The 21,525-nt window shown below is 39.5% G+C and overlaps 1 protein-coding gene across 5 annotated transcripts in view; it reads left to right on the forward strand.

The window, feature by feature from the left end:
* Positions 1-21,525, forward strand: part of PTPRO (protein tyrosine phosphatase receptor type O) — a 155,134-nt gene that overhangs the window by 126,898 nt on the left and 6,711 nt on the right. For 2 of the 5 annotated variants that reach the window (XM_039379331.1, XM_039379345.1), the window contains exons 14-24: positions 1,047-1,218; positions 2,572-2,692; positions 4,571-4,639; positions 8,043-8,126; positions 11,325-11,360; positions 12,876-12,957; positions 13,982-14,072; positions 14,541-14,617; positions 16,933-17,067; positions 18,487-18,609; positions 19,499-19,653. In XM_039379331.1, coding sequence (XP_039235265.1) covers positions 1,047-1,218; positions 2,572-2,692; positions 4,571-4,639; positions 8,043-8,126; positions 11,325-11,360; positions 12,876-12,957; positions 13,982-14,072; positions 14,541-14,617; positions 16,933-17,067; positions 18,487-18,609; positions 19,499-19,653 — 1,145 coding nt within the window. The remainder of the gene's footprint in view (positions 1-1,046; positions 1,219-2,571; positions 2,693-4,570; positions 4,640-8,042; positions 8,127-11,324; positions 11,361-12,875; positions 12,958-13,981; positions 14,073-14,540; positions 14,618-16,932; positions 17,068-18,486; positions 18,610-19,498; positions 19,654-21,525) is intronic. The other 3 variants (XM_027747436.2, XM_039379340.1, XM_027747437.2) reach the window with 3 other exon arrangements.

Below are 21,525 nucleotides of genomic sequence, written 5' to 3' on the forward strand. Positions count from 1 at the left end.
AGGGGAAAATGGAAAACATCCAACCAAGTGCAAATGCCAAAGAGTGGCCTCTCCTTTCAGCTCAGGCAATAAGACTCTCCTCCCTTCTATTTATGCCCATGTGATTTCATCTGCATAATGCACCTCAGAATTGCACTACAACAGGAGCCCTTGCAAGCCTAGGATTAGGCCAGGACTGAAAACAGGCTGTTGTAAACAGTGCTTGAGACTTGTTACAGCATCTTGCACTCTCCATCTGGAGTTCATTCATAACACTTCTCCTTCTTCCCTTTCTAAACTACTCTTTCAGTGTCTCTGTTTTTGCAACTCCAAACCACCCGTGGTTTTACTGGACAGTATAGAAATTTGAAGACCTTCAGGAGCTTTATCTTTAAGTCAACGCACATGGAATACTTGTGTTTGTTTTCTTTTGTTTTATCGACATTTAAAAATTACAAAAGCGTTTACTGGGGTCATAGTAATTAAAACATTTTATAAATATGTTATTTAAAGAGTTTCTAGCTAGAAGAACTGAGCTGTAGGATGTCTGATCATAGTTATTACCAAAAGGCTCTGCTCTAGCTTTGTTTTTCACCTGGGCCACTCAAAGGGCTCACATCCAGAGGAACTGCCTCAGAGGCAGAGATGACATGCATTCATATGAGGGTGCAGAGGTTGTGGCTGTCTTGACTGTGTTTTGAATAAAAATAATTTTGCTTTCCTCCTGCCTGTATGGCTTAGTAACCAGAGCTCCTGAGCGCTGCCCACCTCTGAGGGTGTCCTGGAGGTCACAGCTCTTGCCCCCACCAGGCATGTGCCTGACCAGCCTGCTGTGAGGCACCCATCCTCCCCTCCTCAAAAAGCATTGAGGTCCTTTGGCTGCTCTGGGCTGCTCTTGCTGCTGTTTTCACCCTATCCCTCTCCCCTTTTCTGCCAGACTACCTGTCTATTTTCAAGGGCAGGTCCTGATCACCGTCCCTGTGTTTCAAGGTGCTGATTTCTTTCGCCAGATCTTGCTTTATCCGGTCAATTATGTGGAGCACTGATTTGTGCTCTTGCATTTGCAGGAGAGACAAACTTCTGTGTGTTTTTCCCCATGTCCACAGGAACCTGTCACCGTCTCTTCACACGTTGTGACCATTTCCAGCCTAACCCCTGCCACTTCCTACAACTGCAGCGTGACCACCTTCAGCCACAACAGCCCCAGCATCCCCACTTTCATTGTGGTTTCCACCATGGGTAAGCAGCACTTCCCTGCTTTCTTCTTCCTTATCCAGCTTCATCTGTTTCCCCTTGCTTTCTAAAGCTGCGCTTTGTAATGTTGGCCCCAGGGGTTTTTCGTGTCATGGAAAGGCTGCCAGATGTGGATGGGATGGGGAAGCAGCTTTAAAAAGTCCTTAGAAAAGTCCCCACTAGGGAGTTTGACTTGGAAAAATATAAACTAGAGGGTCAATTCTGTTCTGGGCTTTAGAAATCAGGGACCTAATTTGTGGTGCCAATACTGTACATCAGGGTAGTGCTTGATGACATTTATGGAGAAAAATGTGTTCTCAGCCAATCCCAAACACCAGGAAAATCAAATTCATGAGCTGTTAGGGCTTTCTGCATTCATCAAAGAAGTGAGAGAGAAGGGGAAAGGCCACTGCAGGACATTGAGCAGTCCCAGCCAAAGGATGGAAGATCCCTAGACTTGTAATGAAGGTTGGCTCTATACTGGCTCTGAAATAAAAATAATGGTGTTGAACTGGTCAGAGCACTGGACTTTCCTTTAAAATCTCCCCTTCTCAGTGCTCAGTGTCATCTCTGCTTATCTGGGGAGTTGCACAGCTTTAGTCACTTGTCCTGTACATAATACCACTCCATGATGGAGTTCAGTGCTGATACTTAGCTTAAAACTCTCTGTGCTTTTTAATCTAAAAAATGCTTCCATAGAAACTGTGAATGTAAAGTTATTCTGAGCACACAAAGTAGAGAGATTTTAATATACAATGAGCAGAACAGTCTCATAGTAGTATAGTCCATAACCATGTAATATGAAACAAAAATAAATCAAGGTGTTGTTACTGAGAGTTGATTTCAGTCATTATTTAAAACAGAATATTTTGTTTAAATTTATCTTCCAGAGTAATTAATCAGTTTTAATCCACCCAGTAAATTACAGAGCCTCAGCCTATTATTTTGCTTCTGGGTCAGAAAAAGTATTGATTATTGTTGAAGAACAACTTCTGAGTTGAAATGTGATGATCAACATAGATGATGGTGAATATCTGTATTTTATGTTACCATCACCATTTTCTCTTGCGTTGTGAATGTCAGTTAAGAAGGAAAAAAACCAAACAAATCAGAAACGCCAAAGTTTAACAAAAATGCCAGAGTGAAGTCAAAAGAAATTTCCTAAGCCAAATAAATATTCTAAGAGAAAAAACCTGGTTAAAACCTTGCTTTATTTCTTGTGGTAGATTTTCCTCTCTGCAACACTCTGAATGAGTTCAGTTTAAAAAAAAATAGCACTATCATAATTCAGGGCAAAACAAAACAAAGTTGTCACTGCTTCTGAATTGAATAACTGAGAATCATTTTTTGTATTTACAGTCACTGAGATGAATCCCAATGTAGTGGTAATCTCTGTGTTAGCCATCCTGAGTATCCTTCTGATTGGACTGCTGCTGGTGACTCTTATTGTACTCAGAAGAAAACACCTACAAATGGCCAGGTAAGTCCAGATTTATGCTAATTGCAAAAAAAAATCAGACAACAACAAACACATCATGACAATAGTTTCAATTAAGAATGTGCTACTCAAGATGCTTGTGAACAGGATGCCTTCAAAATAGTTGTTTTATTGCTGTTTAGGAGTAGCATGTCTTCTTCCTCTATCTACTTTCATTCTTGACCTGAGTTATAAGCCTCAACCTTTCTCTCATTTTGAACTTTGCAAGACTAATTTATAAGGGTTGTGTCAGTAATGTAAATGACAATTAGGATCTGAGGCAACCAGACACAAGCAGGACACCAGGATGCTTCATGAGTCTTTCATATGGTTTGGAACAGATTTTCCGTATCAGGAGATAACATGGTTTGTTCATCAGGTCCAGGATGATGCATTTCAGAGGCCATGTGAGGCCTGAGCCCTGGCAGCCAAACCCCTGGGGTGAGGCAAGATGGGCCCAGTGTCCTGAGATCTCTCTCTAGAGTATTTGCTGGTCTGCCCTCAAATGGGAACTGCAGCTTGGGCTCACCTAAATCTTGTGTTTCTATGCAGTCAGGGTGCAGCCATCTATGCACAGAGACACATGAACCCAGGAGGATCTCATGTTCCGCTGTTCACTCATATCATTAATGACCCCATTTTGTTCTGACGCACAGAGGAAGGGAAAAATTATCTTTTTCTGACAGAACCTTCAGCTGTCTGCACCAATCACTTGTACCTGGCTATTAAAATTCAATTTCCTTTTTTTTAGGTGATCTTACCTGTATCAGTTTGCTTTTGTCTGGGTTATGTTAAGGCATGTGTGATCTGCAGCAGTTTCTCCAAACCCTAGATATGTGTTTTACCTCCTAGTTTTGGATGTGTCATGGAGTCTTCATCCTTTAAAAAAATCTATGTAATATATTTTTTATTAATTTATTGTACCGTGTCAAGAAAGGAAGTTATTTCATGTAAAAAAACTTTAAGGAAACATCTTGCACTTAACTACCTAGTAGATACTGCATTTTATGTGTTGTGTCTTGTCTGTGTATTCCATACAACAGATGACCACATCACACATATTTTGCAGGTTATCTCTTTCAGAGAACATTATGTGATTTGTTCCTTTTACATGTAACTATCTCTGTGAAAATCCTGGCTAAATTAATTCTCTTTCCTATGTAATTACTGTGCAGGCAGCCCAAAGCTTTTTTTTTTTCTCTTCATCACTGCTTCTAGCCACAGAAGGTAAACACCCCAGAAGGAAATTTTAAAAAATAAATCCAATAAGAAGCTGCAATCAATTGTTTGCTTAAATCAAGAAATCAAAAATAGTCAAGTCAGTTTATAATTCATAGCCGAAAATAATGGAGTTGTGATAAATTCCCTGGAATGTTATTCAGGAATTCTTTTTATTTCCCCCCCCCAATTATTTTCTCAACTCAAAATTACCATGGTCCTGCAAAAAGGACACAATTAAACATCTTCTCCTTAGAGTGGGGACAGTGAATATTTAGTATAGAAAGGTAAATATTTAGCATTGGTACTGAGGCCAGAAAACAGTGCTAGTGCTTGACTATGGAAAGCACAAATCTGGACAGAAGATGAGATCTATTTGAGAAATTTATTAACAACTTCTCCCTTGTTTCACTTCACTCTTTGTAAGCATTTTTAGGTAATTTGATCTCAGGTGGTGCTGAACATTTATTGGTTTTGGACAAGGGATTTGATTTTGTTAAGGGATTTCAGTTCCTTTTGTTACAGATTATCTCAGACTTAGTCACAAATGTGAGCGTTCAGCACTTTTCTGCAACTCCAAGATTTCTGTGTTAAATCAAGCTCACTGCAACCATTGTGAATCCAAAAATGTTAACTTTTTATCTAATGGTCTTCCTGAAACAGGGAATGTGGGGCTGGAACCTTTGTGAATTTTGCATCTTTAGAGAGAGATGGAAAGCTTCCCTATAACTGGTGAGTGTTTGAAGCAAATCTTATGTTTTCTCCCATCTCCGCTTTTTGGCAAATATTATCTATAATGTTAAAGTGCCTATTTTTTATGTCATTGCTGTCCCTCTTTAGGATTAAACTACTATACCTGCTAATGTGGTATTTTATTCCTTAAATGCGTTTTATTTTTTGAATGATGACTGAAGACATGCATTCTGTCACCTGCTATTTTTAGTAGGGAATGATGTACATACATGTCAGCCAAGTTGCATAGATGTGTTTTGGGAGGATTTTTTTTTTCCTTTCTCTTTGACATATTTTCTAAAATAACACAACTTTGGAAACTTGATCTATAAATCCATTAGCACTTCCATATATTTATATCCCAGAGTAAGTTTGCCTGTAGATGACTAATTAGCAACTGTCTTCATGCAGTGGCATTAATTAATATTTCCTTACACTGCAAGACAATTTCCTTACAATTGCAAGACTCCAATATACTGTAACTTAATGTTCAGTGCTGTTAAAAAAAAAAAATCCTAAACAGATTCTTACTAGTCTAGAAAACCACCTGCAAGGGTTGCAAGTACTGACTATGGACTCCAAACCATCACTGTCACCATCAGCTGAAAAGAAGTATTTGAACGAAGAAAGTCTGTAGGATTAGCTTTTATAGCAGTAAAAGGCTTTGAGAGCTACCTGACTGGCACCAGCATGGTCATTTCCACTCCTATTTTGATAATCAAATGAGTGGGGATGACAGACTCGAGGTTTGCAGTTTTGTCAGCAGAAATCTCTGCAAAAACCTTTCTCAAGGCAAGTCCAAGCACAGATATTTAAAAGCGTAACATCAGCCCCATTCCAGTATGTAAGAAGGAGAAAACACGTGCCTCGGTTTTACAGCCATGGTCAACTTTGTTGACAGCTAAGAAGTTGGAAAGAAGAGTTGGTGTGCAGGGAACTGCTTCCATGATCTCATAGGACACAGCCTTCCAACAGGGACGGGATTAAATGGTTTGACACCGCACTACAACAAGCCTTTTGCTAATAAGCATGCAAACTGAACTAACAAGCCCAGTGAATCTTGTCAATACCTCACTGTGCTGCTAATTAACTGGGTATTAAACAAGCTTCACTTGCTTGGTTCAGCTTTAATAGCAGCCAGCTGTATGCTGTACAAACGAAGCCATCTTTCAGCTTCTCTTGCTTGGACTATATTAATGGCAAAGAAGGCAGAAGATCAAACACTCACGTTAATTAAATAGCCAAGCTTGAATGAAATGATTAAACTGGCAACGGACGTTATTAAAACCATAAAAAGCTTTTTTTTTTTAATGGGAAGGGGAATTAATAGGTTTGGATGTGAAAGTGAAGGTTCTTGTTGCTTGATTTGGTGTGTGTGTATGTATGTGTGTGTATATATCTATGTGTATATACACGTATATTACACACACGTAAATTATGTTATAAAAATATAAATTGGGGAAAATATTCCTGCTTAATATCTCCACAGTTTTATGTAACTGATGGCAGTGTGTCCTAATCCTGTGGTCCCTATTTATCTGAGAGTTGTTTTGTCTGCCTCTGTTGTCTAATGTCTAGACCAGATTCACCATCAATCCAGGCAGCCAAATGGTAAATATGGTACCAAAGAGAAGGATGAAGAAACCCATTTTGCTTGGGGTCATTCCAGGGAATCTAGTAAGGGAGGTATGGGCATATCCACTGCTTCCTAAGGGAAGATCAGCTCAGCAGAGTTTTCAGGATATATGCAGTCTCTGCCTCTCTTTCTTTAAGTAAAGTTGTTCAGTACATGTGAGCAGTATGTGAAAGACTACATAACTGCATGAAAACAATTTTGTATTTTCTGGGCAGTTACACATTTTTCATACATTGAATGAAATCAGTTGGTTTAGATATCAGAGCTCTTAATCAGTGAACAATATTAATTAGGTTTGCAAGCACATTAGCCCGTGATTTGATAAAGTGTGGAAAATTCTTGTGATGATTTGATGATGAAAGAGGCTCAGGCCTAAATAATTTCTTTTGCTTCTGTAGGGCAAGAGGAAGTAAAAACCTCACTTGGAGTTTTCCAAAGGAAATAGGTGTATTCCAGCTAAATCATCACTTCTCTCTTCTGAGCCTGAAGGAAACCTAATTGTGGCACCAGAAATCTGTTTAGGGAAAATCAGATTTCATCCCCAGTTCAGTCCCATAGAGACTCAACAACTGATGAGCCCTAAGGCCTGATGCTGCAGTTGCTATGGCATATGATTAACTAGAACAGGCTCTTGCTTCTGGCTGACCCACACAATTCCTCCCAATGCCTGGGGAAGGTGCCCTGCAGAAACTGCACTGCCCATTTCCTTTACAGCAGCAAAACCCATAAAAGCATAACTTGCAGTTTTCACCATGTTTGGGCAGAAGTTTCCTCCACTGGTTGGACGATTAAGATGAGAGATGATTACATTTGACATGACTTGTTTGTCAGGGGAAAAAACCAGTATCTACTGACTTTTAAGAGCCAAGAGTACTGAACAAGGAAATTTCACTTTGTAGTTCCTCTTTAGAACAGTTGCAGAAGGATGGTATTGCTTTTTAAGACAACAGATTTGCTGAAGGGTTAAAAACACACTGAGGGTGTATTTGGAAAAAAAAAAAAAAAAAAGAAATCCTTCCACTGGGGAAATGTTTGTTTACTGGGTTAATGTGTAGCAGAATCTGGTAAATGGTTTGTAAATGATTTAGAAGTTTAGAATTATTTTGTACTCCAATTTCCACAATTAAACCTGATGTGAATAGTTATTTGTAGAAACCACAGTTAGAAGAACTGTTTAAACCATATTTAGCTGAAAACCTAAGCGATAATTTAAAGCATTCTCTAAAATGTTATATGGATGCTTTCAGAAATCTGACTCAATGGAGAGTATTAGGAGATATTAGAAGCATCTGAATTTATATCTGATATAGATCTTCTGGTACCCACAGAATCACTTGCAGGAACAAACATGGGAGATTATAATAGCTGTATATGGTAAAAACAAGCCTTGTCAGTCCTGAAGTATCTCAAAACATCAGAAAATGGACTTAGTACAACCTATGTAATAGCTATAAACCTGTTGATTATATTTTCATACCCTTTTTACCCTTAAAATTTGGAATAACAGGCCTGAATCAGTACTATAAAACACATTTATTTTGATCATATAGAATTTTATGTTGTATAGCTGAAAAACCTACAGAGGGTGTCAGGTGAGAGCAAAAATTCTAGGGATGCTAATAATATTCTTATGAAGTAAGTAAGGAGAAGGATTTATGGGATTAGCTGATTTTTAAAATAGAATTTGCTGATCTCCTGATTTCTGTTTGTCTTACTAACTCTCCTCACTTTTTCATCTTTATGTATGTTATCTATTAATGCTCACAGGCGTAGAAGTGTGTTTGCTTTCCTAACTCTGCTACCCTCATGCCTTTGGACTGATTATCTTTTGGCATTTTATATTAATCCTTGGTAAGTGATTTACTTGTTTTTCCATATGCAATGTGTAAACAATGTTAATTCCTATTACATGAAAAATGTGGGATACCTTTGTTTTCAAACGGGTCGAAGCTTTTGAAGATACAATTTTCTTGTACTAGAACACGGATTGGAGAGGATGTGGGTACCAAAGTATTTGCTACCCTGCTTCATCTGGCTCGTCTGCTTATGCTCCAACCCATTTTGGTATTAAAAAGCTAATCTTGCAGTGGTCATCATATTCACCTCGTTGCTGTCTTTGCAATTTTTGCCACTTCATTGTAAATCCTGGCTTCTTGTGTCCCAGTTACTCACCTGTTCATTGCCTGGCACTGACTTGTGTGGATGCTGTTCTATTACTAAAATTGCTTGATCATGCCCCACCTGTTTGGTGTGTGATGTCAAATACCTCAGGTTTTTTAAAGGTGCAGTTACGTTCTCCTGACACAGTAAATGTTTTGCTTTTGAAAAAAACCAGTTCAGTGAGAACTGATACAAATAGAGGTCCCAAAGTGAACAAATTGGATCACTGTGTGCACGTCTCACTGTGTATCTGTGTGTATTTAATACTTCAGTCTGTAAATAATTTATAAAGACTTAGTAAACAACTGATGGCTTTTTTTGAAAATACCTAACAAAGCCATGGGTCTACTTAGAACCAGAACTGGTTTACAAACCATTTAAGAAACAACTACAAATTTACTATGATCCAAAACCACTTAAATTAATAAAGAAACTTAATTTCCTGATGGTCTTGAGTCCAAACTATAGGGATTTACAAAACATGTGGTGTGGAAGTTTAGATTTATTTTTCCTGGTCTTACCACATGACACCAAAGCACTGGCAAGCAGATATCAACATCTTCAACACAGGGATTTCTGAGGCTGAGTTCCCTTGAGTCACAGTAGGTATGAAAAAAAACCCATCTAAATTTTCAGTGGGCCCAGAAATGAGAGCGTTTATGTAACTGAACAAAGGTCCATTTCTTCTCTCAGGAAAATGAAATCATGTTCTTTACACACACCCAGCTGAAGAGCAGCTGGAAGTCTTCCACACCTCTCCAAGGTTCCTATTATATTGACTTGTAATTTATCTGATGTAAACCCAGGTAACTCTCGAGCTGCACAGTGGTGGAGCTCCTGCAAGAAGAATTGTTGTCTTCTTTTGCCCCTTTGGTTTTTTTCTTTTGCATTAACTCACCTTTCCAGATGTGTACCTTTCTTTAGAGGTTTCCTCTTCAATCAGTCTACCTAGTTTAGTGTAGATGATTAAATTCACAGGAGCAGAAGTTGAATGAGATGAGATTAATCCCTCTCTTTGTATTTTAATCTGTAGAGTAAATGGAATAACAGATGAAACACCAGCTAACGTTTCAAATGTCTTTGTTTTGTGCACAAGTTGGCTTAAAATATTTATGAACATTCAGAAAACAATTGCAATGCTAAGAAACAAAGGCCTCTTGAGACTATCAAAGCACATGAAATTCTTGCTGACATATGTATATCAATCGTTTGTTTTATTGCCTCTTGAAGTGTTCCTTGGAGAAGCATTCTTAGAAGCATCCCCATCATAAAGAACATTTAGGTATTCTTTTTCTTTTCAAATTAATTCCAATGTGCCCAACATTAAAAGGTTTACCATAGTCACAGGGGACAGAGATGTGTTGAATAATTTACTGATATTAATTTTAGGATTTCATTGGAAGAATTCTTCAAAGATGGAGAGTTTATGTGTACAGTCCACATGAATGTACAGATACTATACAGGTAGTGTCTGTACAGATAACATGGTAGGCTGAAGAGGTTTGTAGTATTTGCAAAGTAAAGCTGTGCAAAGTAAATCTCTGCATTAATGTAAAGCTGATATTACTATAGTTCTTGTTAATTCTGCAGGCAAAACTCCTTATCTAAGTGGAAATGTACCTTGACAAAATACCAAAATCACTACAGGATGTGGCTGCTCCAGAAATTGAATATTTCTTAAAGCTTAATTTTAGAAATTAATTTTTTAATTTAACTTCTAAACTTAGTGGGGTAGAAAAATAAAAATACTTCACTTCTTAATATTTATTTCTGTATATTTTCACTGTTTTAAATTTAAAAGCCTTCTCCTTTGATTTTCTAATTGAAGCTATGAACCAAATTATCTAGAAGTCATTTTCATGTCATCATGAAATTAAAAATAGCATTATTATAATGTGGAAAATGAACAGATATTGTGTAATGACCAGTAAGAAAAGAAATGACACTACTAAAATTATTTTTGAATAACAAGAATCTGTTCTTTAGCTGATTTAACAAAGGAGATTAGTGTTTTCAGACCTCTAGCCAAAGTATTCTAGGGTGCTTACTTTGTGCATTTAATCTGATTGATTGCTTAACTTTTTTGTGGCAAAACTGAAATGAACACACACACCCCTTCCAAAAAACCACATGGTGGTAGTTAGTGTAGTGTAGTTCAAACCTTTGGGTTGTACTGCTTAACATATTGAAAAATTTGCTCATCACTGTCAGTAGTGAATTATATCACTTATAAATCATGTGCAGACTGTATTACACGACTGGCATAATTATCTCTAGCTGTTAAAAGTCAATTAACATTATCTAAGGTTTAAGCTTGAGTGCCACTGAGGTCAGTGGGATATTTGCCATTGTCTTCATTGATCATCACAAGCAGGTTATAAAATAGGTCCTTTCTTTTTTTCCTTCACCCTTTCTCAGGTTTGCAAATGGTGGTCATTTCCCTTTACCCAACAGATGCTTCTCATTCCCAGTTGCTCTCCAGTGTTGACATCCAGTTTCCCAGCCCACTGGAGACTGAGCAGAGCAGCCCAGGGGATGTTGTGGTGCCGTGTTCCCCCCAGCAGCACAGCCCCCTGCCAAGCTCGACTGGGCTCAGCCCACCCAAAACCAACAACACCCTTGGGTCAGGATTTATAGAGGGCACAGGTTTTCCTTTTCCCAAGGGTTTCCTTTTCACATTCTCAGAGCCATGGAGTGGAAAATGCATCCCACTGGAGTCAACAGAAATTTTGTTGTCAGCTTAAAATTGTCCAAGTTATTATCATCAATCTCCTCCTGAGTATGATGGTGACCAGGAAGCATACATTCTTAAATCAGTATTATCTTTGAATAGACAATAGTTTAATGAATGAAAAACACTTCTCTTTTGTTTTTTTTTTCTTTTTACAGGAGTAAAAATGGATTAAAGAAGAGAAAGCTGACCAAGTATGTAATTTCTTTGATATTTAAAGGAGTAAGACTTAGACTAAATATGCATTATGGAGTACATGTCATAGTGGTATTGCAGTTACAGATATAGAAAGCTTCTAGATAAACATATCCTGAGAGAGATATCTGCAGTCAGAAAACAAACAATAGTTGGACAAAAGCAATTCTTCTCCCAGATTGTAATAAAACAGCTCCTTACTGATAGAAAATTAGTCATCAGGGAAAAGATCAATTATTCAACTTAGTGATTTTGACGGAGCTTATCCTTAGTTAAAAATGACAAAGGGGGGAAAACTGGGATGGATTTATTTCTACTGATATTTCCCTCCTGACATCAGGCTCTCATTACAGTTGTTGCTAGAACATTAGATCATTAATGCTAACGGGTAAACAGGAGTAATTAAGTGGTGATAAGACAGGTTCCTTTGGGCATATTGCCTCAAAGTAAATGAGAAGATTACTGTGTACATGCTTCAGTAGCTTGTAAATTAGAGCATGATAATTAGATGAGGGAAGCTGTTTACCTGTGTTTCGTTGTTCAGATAGTCAGCCTAATTATTTCTGCGTTATGTTCAGAGGCTGTGCCTCTACTATAGCAGACAGATCCTCACCTGGTGTGTAGAATGATGGGAGTCATTAAATCAAGGCTAATTCATACCTGCTGAAGCTCTCCAGGATTTTCTACAGTTATGTGCCACTTTTTTTTAACCACCATATCTCTTTGAGACATTGACCTCTAATGACAACTGTGTACAGTTCCCGAAGCCAGCAAAGAAAGCAGTCGGGACAGTGGCATCCAAAATGATGGTTTAGGGGGATTTTTTTTTTGGTGGACCTTCTGAAAAAAAATCAAAGCCTAAATATGAAATCAATTTCTCTGCATGAGCAAAGCTCAGACAAGTTTTAAAAGCGTCTCTTCCAGAAGTGAAATTATCCGAAAGCAACATTTCTCATGGCCCAAGAGGCAACTTAAATGAAGCAGCAGCAGCTGCTCTGGTGCCAGAAGCACATTGGTGGGATGGCACTGAGAGTGGGTCTGCAGTGGAGTCCTGAATCACCACCTCTTACTGTGCCACCTGTGCCTTGGGATTGCACCCACCTGCAAAAGCAGTTCAGTGGCTAGTGATTAATTGTAGGAAGGGTGCACGGGCCATTCAGACCAGTGGTTTCCTGCAGGTAGAACAAGCCCAATCCCTCTCAGCCTCTCTTTTTGGTGCTGTTGCATTATGTAATGAGTAGTACACCCACATTTTGTGGCCCTGAACCACAGGGTTGCTCTTTATTGTTGCTTTCTAGCATTAACAGTTGCAAATACACATTTATGACTTGAGAGTCACATAATCACAGAATATGCTGAGTTGGAAGGGACCCACAAGGATCATTGAGTCCAACTCTTAACCCTGTACAGGACTATCCCCAAGAGTCACACTATTCTGGGGGAAACAGAAATGAAAGGTACTTCAAAGTTGAATTTTTTTTTTTACTTAATTTCTGTGTATTTTTCCTTTAAAGCCCTGTCCAGCTGGATGATTTTGACGGATACATCAAGGATATGGCCAAAGATTCAGATTACAAATTTTCTCTGCAATTTGAGGTAAATCTCTGAGGATTCTGCCCTCTGCTACTTGCCATGCCCAGATCAGCTTTTTCAAGACGTTAAGTTTGTGTGGTGTGTTCCTGTGCTCTGTGTTGATCGATGTGAGCTGTTGCTGGGTGGGTCAGCTTCACTTCCACTTCTGCAGAATTTAAAAGTGGATGTTGGTGTTGCTAAAGCCTGCATTTAGTAAACTCATTTGAGTGCCTCATCACAATCAATTCAAGATAATTGTCAGAGCAACACATTTACTTTAAGGTGTGCTGGTAGACTGAATTGAATTTGGGATTTTAATATCTTTATTTTTCATCTTAAATGCCCTTAATTTGAGAAGAAGCATTGGAATGAGAAAGCAGCATCAAAAGTCTCTGTAAGAGCAAGAAGATCACTCTAAGACAGGTTTAGGTGCATTCTCTTAATAACCCAGAATTTAAAGTCAATTTAATAGTATAAATCTAAAAAAAATCCTATCCTCGGGCTGTCTTCCAAAGATTTAAACATGGAAAGGGAGTGGGGAAGATTCTCTGGGCGTTGAGATGGCTGGCAGGATCCCTTCCTGGCAGTGAAACTTCCTCTAATGCAATAAATATTAGATGTAACTACTGAAGGTAATGACTAGAAAGATCTTCCAAGCATTCCCCCAAAATTAAAAGCCACTTGAGGACTTGAAGAAACCCCTTTAAGTGAGGCAGATGACCACCACAGAAGTAACTCAGCAACCTCCTGGTTTGACAGTGGTTTTGGGTAATTAAATGTGGGTAGAGAGGGACAATCTGCAGTCACAGCCTGGAAGGCAGCAGTGTGTTGGCAGCATTCAGCAGGAGACTCCAGCATTGCCCTGCAGCTGCTTGGAGTCCAACTCAGAGGCATCAGATAAGGAAAGTCAGTATAGTCCTACGTCAGTTTATAAAGTGATTCATAAACATTTTCTGTCTGGTACCTGCTACAAGTAATTGCTTCTCAAAGAACTATTTTTTGAGCGTGTGTGAGTTTGACCTTGGTGTTTCTCTTTCTGTTACCCCAGGAGCTAAAACTGATTGGGCTTGACATACCCCACTTTGCTGCTGACCTTCCCATGAATCGCTGTAAAAATCGCTACACAAATATCCTGCCGTGTAAGTACAATGCACACTAAATCCTGCTGACATCCCCAGCCAGGGAAAGAAGAGTTTTAATAAGAAAATTGGAAAATCAAGGCAGATTTCCTGACTGTTAAAAGTCCATTCTAAAAATCTGCTCTCTCAGAGAACCGGGCAAGAGATGGTTTTGGTTAGCTTTGAACAGACATAGCTTCCTGGGGATGTTTTATCACAAAAGTTTGGAGGTGAGAAGCACAAGGTCTTTTCTACTACTGAGTAGTGTTACTATTTTTCTTTTGTGATTTTAATGAAACCTAAGGGAGCCCACAGGGATGGCACTTGGAGGGCACTTGGAGCAATCAAACATTGCTCTGTTGGTAAATTTAAGCATTTTCTATTTTTTTTTTGCAGTTTCTGTAGGACTGTTTTTAATTTTGCCTGGTTGGGGGTGAGTGCCGTGTTTGAGAGAAAAGGTTTTTGTGGGTTTTTTTTTTCCTTTTACAGATGATTTTAGTCGTGTCCGCTTAGTCTCAATGAATGAAGAGGAGGGATCTGATTACATTAATGCCAACTACATTCCTGTGAGTACAGAGACTTGGTCAGTGTAAAGTTAAGTGTCCTGCACAGCAGTGTGCCCCCTGCAAACAGCACAATAACTTCTGGAAGCTCAGTCATGTTCTCAGCGTCGCCTTCAGCTTCAAGTATTTTGCCTACAGGGAACTGTGTGTTATGTCAGCCACCAAAAAAGAAAAAAAAGGTGGCAGAGGGGAAGACTTTGACAAATTTTCCCACAGTAGCACTGGGTGAGCTTTGTGAAACCCAGATTGGACTGATAGGGAAATGGGGAGGAAATGCTGAGTGATTCAGGGGCCTTTTAAGGCAGCTAACAAACCCATAAACTTTTAAATGAGAAATTTTTCTAGCTTTCTACACTACATGGTAAAAGGGTTAACACTCCACAACTGACAAAATGCACAGAGCCCAGATGGTGCGTGGAGGGAATTCCTGCTTTCTGCCTCATCCGTGGTGCTCCCAGAGGGCCTCCCTCTCTCCTCCTGGCAGAGAACAGCCACTTACCAGGGAGTAGCACCCACAGTTTTAGGATAATTCAAGTGTACACAGAGCTGTAGCCAAATGTTTTGACACTGAGGGGTTGGCTGAAACCTCATCAGCTTTTTCCACTCTCACCTGTGCAGTCACTTAGGCTTATCCCTGCCACTGCCACAAAGGTTTGCGCCTCTGTTACCCTCCCATACTGTGGCTCTGTGTAAGCTGGAGAGCAATATCCAGTGTTTCTCTGCGTAGAGAGGAGGTAGAGCACTACAGCATCCACTTAGAAAAAGGTTTTTTTACCTGGGGACCACAGACAGATGAGCATCTCTGCACTCTTGCCATGAAGGGAAGGCAGAGCTGGCTCTGACGAGAGCTGAGTCAGCATTACAGAAAAGGGAGGAGCCCTCGGATGAGTCAGTGAAGCCACTTCTCTGTCACTGTGGCATTGCCCATGTGTGGACTGTTGAGCAAATTGCCTGTGCTTGGCTCCTATGTGCCAAGAGCATGACCTTGCATGACCTTGAGCACTCAGGCTGCAAGTGCCTGAACTCGCAGAGAATCAAGAAAGAAAAATGTTCCAGCATTCCGAAGCATCGTGAACAACACAGGAAACTTCTGTGACATGGGATTATGGATTATAGGATTTTAAGTAGCGGTCCCTTTTGGATGTTCAGCTCTGCTTTACATCTCTTTAGTATTACTTACAGCACAATGTTGACCATAGAAACTGGGACAGACACATCATCTTAATGCTTAGCTTTTCCTGAGGGTCGCTTCTCCACTGAGTTCCTGCCTCCAAACACATAAACCAAGGGGAATCTGTGTCCCTGTGCTAACAGAGAGATTTGGCATTTAGGTCAGACGTAGCCCATGCAGACAAACAGGCAGCAAATTCTGTGTAGTGCAAAAACTCAGACTGAGCTGACTGGTAATGATGTCTGGAGGAAGTCGTTTGTGGAAGGTGCTCCCAAATGACAAATAATTTTACTATCTTCATACTGTGGTAGCACAGAAATTGTCCAATTTGCTCAGGATGGGATCATGCTGTGTGTTGTATGTATTTTTTACTCTTGCTAGGGATATAAAATAACTTTCCAAATGCAGTTTTGACAATATAATCTCAGCAAATATGGTTATAGATGATGCCAAAATGGTCATTCCGTGGATCTTTTATTATAGTCTTAATAACAGTCTTTTGGTTTTGGAGCATGGAAAGAATCTTTCCAACTAAAAGCATGTTGATAGGGATAGAAAAAGAAACACATGGGTATAAAACATTTGAGCATGTGTTAAGAGCATTGAATCAGCATGCTCTCTATTATTTTAAGCAGAATTCTAATTAATATTTTATTATTTCAAGTCCTTATGACATAAGCACATGCATTCATTGCTACATTCCACTTACACCAGGGGCTGAAAATCACCACAGGCACTGCTTGGGATGAGCAGGCTGAGCATATATAACTGGGTTTATGCCTGTAACTAAACAAACCCTAAAATTACATAATTTGGAAGAACCTGAAACTTTGGTTTAGGGTTCTTATTACTTGCTTTTTTAATGTTGCCTTTTCTGCTCTCTGGGCAAATGATTTGTATATTAACCATTTCATCTTCTGTCCTTCATTCTAAACTGCTTACATTTCAGGAGCATCAATTCTGGCAAAAGTTGCCACCACAAAAATAAATACAAAAGATTGTAAAATAGTTTCTTTATATTAGAAATCAATTTTAGAATTCCGAATTTAACATAAGCAAACTAAAAATAGTATGAATGCCAGAGAGAAATACATGTTCTGAAGCAGTAATCATGTTGGCTAACAGCACCTATCTCTTTGTTTCTTAGGGTTATAATTCACCCCAGGAATACATTGCAACCCAAGGACCATTGCCAGAAACTAGGAATGATTTTTGGAAGATGGTTCTCCAGCAAAAATCTCAGATTATTGTTATGCTCACTCAGTGCAATGAGAAAAGACGGGTATGTAATAAAATCTTGTGCGTAGTGTAAAAGAAACTACTCTGAAAATGACATTATTTTCTGGTGAGTGAATGTCTTTGCATTGTTTTCTGATCATAAGGCAGTATCACAACCTGACCTAGAATGGCACTTCCCTTATGGCAGGCATTCCAGGACTTTCTTTGACCTTCCCAGACCTTCCCTGACCTTCTTTTAACTTTTCTAACCTTCTTCGATCTTCTTCAACCTTCCCTGGATGTCACTGACCTTCCCTGACCTTCCCTGAGCATCTTTCACCTCCTTTGACCTTCCCTGACTTTCTTTGACTATTCTGACCTTCTTTAATCTTTGTTGACCTTCCTTGACCTTATTTGAACTGTTTCGCCTTGTTTGACCTTGCTTGACCTTCAACCTTGTTTGACCCTCTTTAACCTTCCCTGACCTTCTTTGACCTTCTTCAATCTTTGACCTTTTTTTACCTTTTTTGACCTTCTTTGAATTCCCCTCACCTTCCCTGACCCTTCTGATCTTCTTTGATATTCTTTGGCTACCCCTTACCTTCTTTGTTCTTACCTCCTTTGACCTTCCTTGACCTTATTTGACCTTCTTGTGACCTTCCTGATCTTATGAAACCTCTTCTCTTACATGAGGAGAGGCTGAGAGAGCTGGGACTCCTCACCCCAGAAAAGAGAAGGTTCAGGGGATCTTGTCACTGTGTATAAACACCTGATGGAGGGTAATGGAGACAAGGTGCCAGTGACAAGTCAAGAGTTGATGTGAACAAATTAGGAAAACACATTAAATTCTGTCTGAAATCAGGAAACATTTACTGTGAGGCTGACTGAGCCCTGGCAAAGGTTGCCCAGAGCATGTGGAGTCTCCATCCTTGGAGATATTCCAAAGCCATCTGGACATGGTCTTGAGCAGCTGGCTCTAGGTGACCCTGCTTGAGCAGAGAGGCATTTGGATGAGATGACCTCCAGGAGTCCCTTCTAACCTCAGCTATTCTGTGATTCTGCTCTTTTAAGTTTAAATACTAATAAAATAGAAGGACAATGCTTTACATTTTTCCATGATGTTATAATAGAAATATTTGGAATATAACAGAATATATATAATATATATGTACATTCTCATTCCCCATGTTTTGTTCCATTTTTTCTATTATGTTAGGAAAATTAACAATCTACAACGACACTGTTTTTTCTTTCTTCACTGTACTAATGCTACCCTCTGGAAAACCAATGTATAGCTGATGGCCAGTTACACAAATAGGAATGGTCAGACTGGAAGGCATTGCAGGATAAATCACCTGTTATTGCAGCATCAAGTGACCAACGCTGTAGGCGTTTCTAAACCAAAGGGTCTTTTGATTGCACTTCTTTATGTATGTGTGTATTTATATAAATACAACTGTGTGTGGATGTACGTCCCTTCCAGGTGAAATGTGATCACTACTGGCCTTTCACAGAAGATCCTGTGGCATATGGGGATATCACAGTGGAGATGCTGAGCGAGGAAGAGCACACAGACTGGGTTTATAGGAGCTTCCGAATTAGCTACGTAAGTGAAACACTTTGCGTGCTCCTGCCAAAGGAGTGGGAGTAATTTCGGTCCAGCCTTTCCTTAACTTTTGTCCGTTTCTGGCATCCGGTGGGAAACACCCAAGAGAGATCAATGTACTGACTCACTCCACACAGGCAGATGACCAAATCACAAAACTTTCCCCTAAAATTGTTGTCTCTGTGAGTTTCTCAGCACAGTGCAAAACTGAAACAAAAGTAGAACCAGAGCTCTGGACACTTCTGTGGTGCCAATAATTAGTGACAAAAAATGTGTGAGTTTCTTCTTTTCTGTACCTCAGGCACACCTTCTTACTATAAATTGTTCTTGAAAACTTTTTATTATAATGAAAAGTTTTATGAAGTTTTTTATTATAATGAGTATTTTCCTAAATGGTTCCTTTCCCCCTGTAAGAGTTTTCTCTTCCCTTTTGGGTTTTTTTTCTTTACAACTTGAAAAGAAAAACTCTAGAGAGTCCAGTGTTGATTGTTTGCCAACAGCATTATTCTTTATCTCTGGTAAAATGAGAAAAGGAGAAGGAATGGAACAGGAAGAGGAAGAAAGTCTAAACTTGAAAAATGCAACAGTTCTTGATTTGAAAGCAAAATAAAATGGAACCACCACGGAGACAAAAGCAAAATACAAATCCCAAACCTAGAAACAAGAAGTTCATACCACTTTGATTATAATGACCTGCCATCCCCTCCCCTTTTTAATCAAATGGCATGTACATTCTTTACCACTTTTTTGGCTGACTTCACTTCCTTAGGCTGTATTTGAGAGGAAAAAAAAACCCACCACAAAATGACAAAAAGCCCTCAGTGCGACTGAGCATGACTGCACTGTTAAAACTCCTGTGAACATGCTGCTGTTCTGCTTCTTCCATTAGGCTGATGAGGTGCAAGATGTGATGCATTTTAACTACACTGCCTGGCCAGACCATGGTGTCCCCACGACCAACGCTGCCGAAAGCATTCTCCAGTTTGTACAGATGGTCAGGCAGAAATCAGCAAAGACTAAAGGCCCCATGGTCATACACTGCAGGTAAATGCTTCAAGGAAACGGAGAATTACAAGTTGTTACATTAAATAGCTTGGGAAGAGACTAGAAGGAGAGATTTTTGGGTTCTGCTCACACGTTAGCTGAACATGGTTCTCTCTCATGTTACGGGTGTAGAATTGGTCCCCTGCTCTGATTGCAGAGGAGCTGGAATTTCAGCCTGCAGCCATAGGCACTAAGGCATTTCTTTCTAAGGAGAGTCATCTCTTTGGGTGTTATCCACAAATGGCTTCAGGAGGCCTAGCAGGTGATCCTGATTTACACCAGCTCAGAGCCTGCCCCTGCTCTCTCATTTCCACCCCTTTGTGACACAGACAGTGCAGTATAACCAGCAGCTGCTGCAGAGTGCTGCTCCCTGCAGATGTGCAGATCCTCCTCCTCTGGTCATTCAACTTTTGGAACATTCAGTGTGCCAGCAGTAATACCAGTATCACATGCTAACAGTTATATGGGTTTCTTTCTGATTTTTTTGGAGAAAGGCTGTTTTATATACTGTCAGATTTCTCCCCTGTATGTCATCTGGCCTTTTATTAAGATGCTAATTTATTTGTCCTCTCTGTGGGCAGCTGCTATGTTAGTGGTGATATCATACCAGATTGGTTCCTGATGCAAATTTCCCAGCTGACATCAAAGCTCTTTGTAGCTCCCCATGGGAGAGCTACTCACAACAGGTTTCTTAGAAATACATAAATAGATGTTTGTAGTGGATGAATATGTGTACATTATGGTGACATACTTCTAATGGAAGTCCAGGCTTGCATCTCCCACCCCAGAGAGGAGAGTTACATCGCTGCACTATGAGTCAGCACCTACCAGCACTGTCTTTCCTGGTGGTGATGTGATGGTCAGTACTGACTGTCTGTTCCCAGCACTTTGCACACTTTCCTTCTCAGAAAACAGTCTTGTGTAGTAATACCATTTCTAGTTTCCAGACATGGCACTTAACGTTCTACTGGAAGCCAAACAACTACAGCATTTGTAAGTGCAGCAAATCATGCAGTTCTCCCCTGTAACTTCATGGGGGATATTGTTCTGGGGAGATATTTATATACAACATTACAAAATCAAACCCCATTTATACTACGTAATTGTTTTGGGTAACAACTGTAGTATTTCCTTTTTAATTTGGATGCTTATAGCAGCAAAGAGAGGTATTTTCAGATAGTACTTTTGGACTGTATTGTATGTCTTACTGACCACACAGAATAAAAGTAGAAATGATATGAAATTGGTGTGGGGGAAGAAAAACAAAGTATTGATCAACTCCTACAGCAATTGTTCTCAAATGCTAAAGAAGGCACAGAATGAATTTCTCAGTTAATGAATCTGTCAAATGAACACATCAGAGTTCTGTTGTATTCATCTTATTTAAGAAATTAACACAACACAAGTGAAAAAAAACCACACCTGTTTTGTGAGAGTTATGTTGAACTGTGTTGAGATGAACTCTTAAATACTTTCAGGGCTTTTCAGAAAAAATATGAGAAGGCAGAAAAAAGAACTTTTGCCAAGATGCACACTTCTACCCTTAGTAGTAGGTATGGTGTTGGGATGCTGTATGAAACTCTATAAAACCTCTAAAGCCACAGTCAGTGAAATCAGATTTAAACATTACATGTGACATCACAATGAAAAGAATCATACACACGTAAGAATCCCTAAATGAAAGCAGTATGTCTTTTTTACTAGTCACTAAGCTTCCCTTTGAGGGAATGAAGATTTTCAGCGGAGTGGTTGCTATTTCTGCCTTGTGCTCCTAAGTCAGAACCTGGAGTTTAGGCTCTTCTGGGTGGTTTGTCCTGTGAGGATGAAGTGCAGTAGTGCAGTGCCTGTGCAAGCCAAGAGCTTTGCAGTGTG

Source organism: Pipra filicauda, unplaced genomic scaffold, assembly GCF_003945595.2.
Source record: "Pipra filicauda isolate LSUMZ 115617 unplaced genomic scaffold, ASM394559v2 scaffold104_size2351352_pilon, whole genome shotgun sequence".
Classification (NCBI taxonomy): domain Eukaryota; kingdom Metazoa; phylum Chordata; class Aves; order Passeriformes; family Pipridae; genus Pipra; species Pipra filicauda.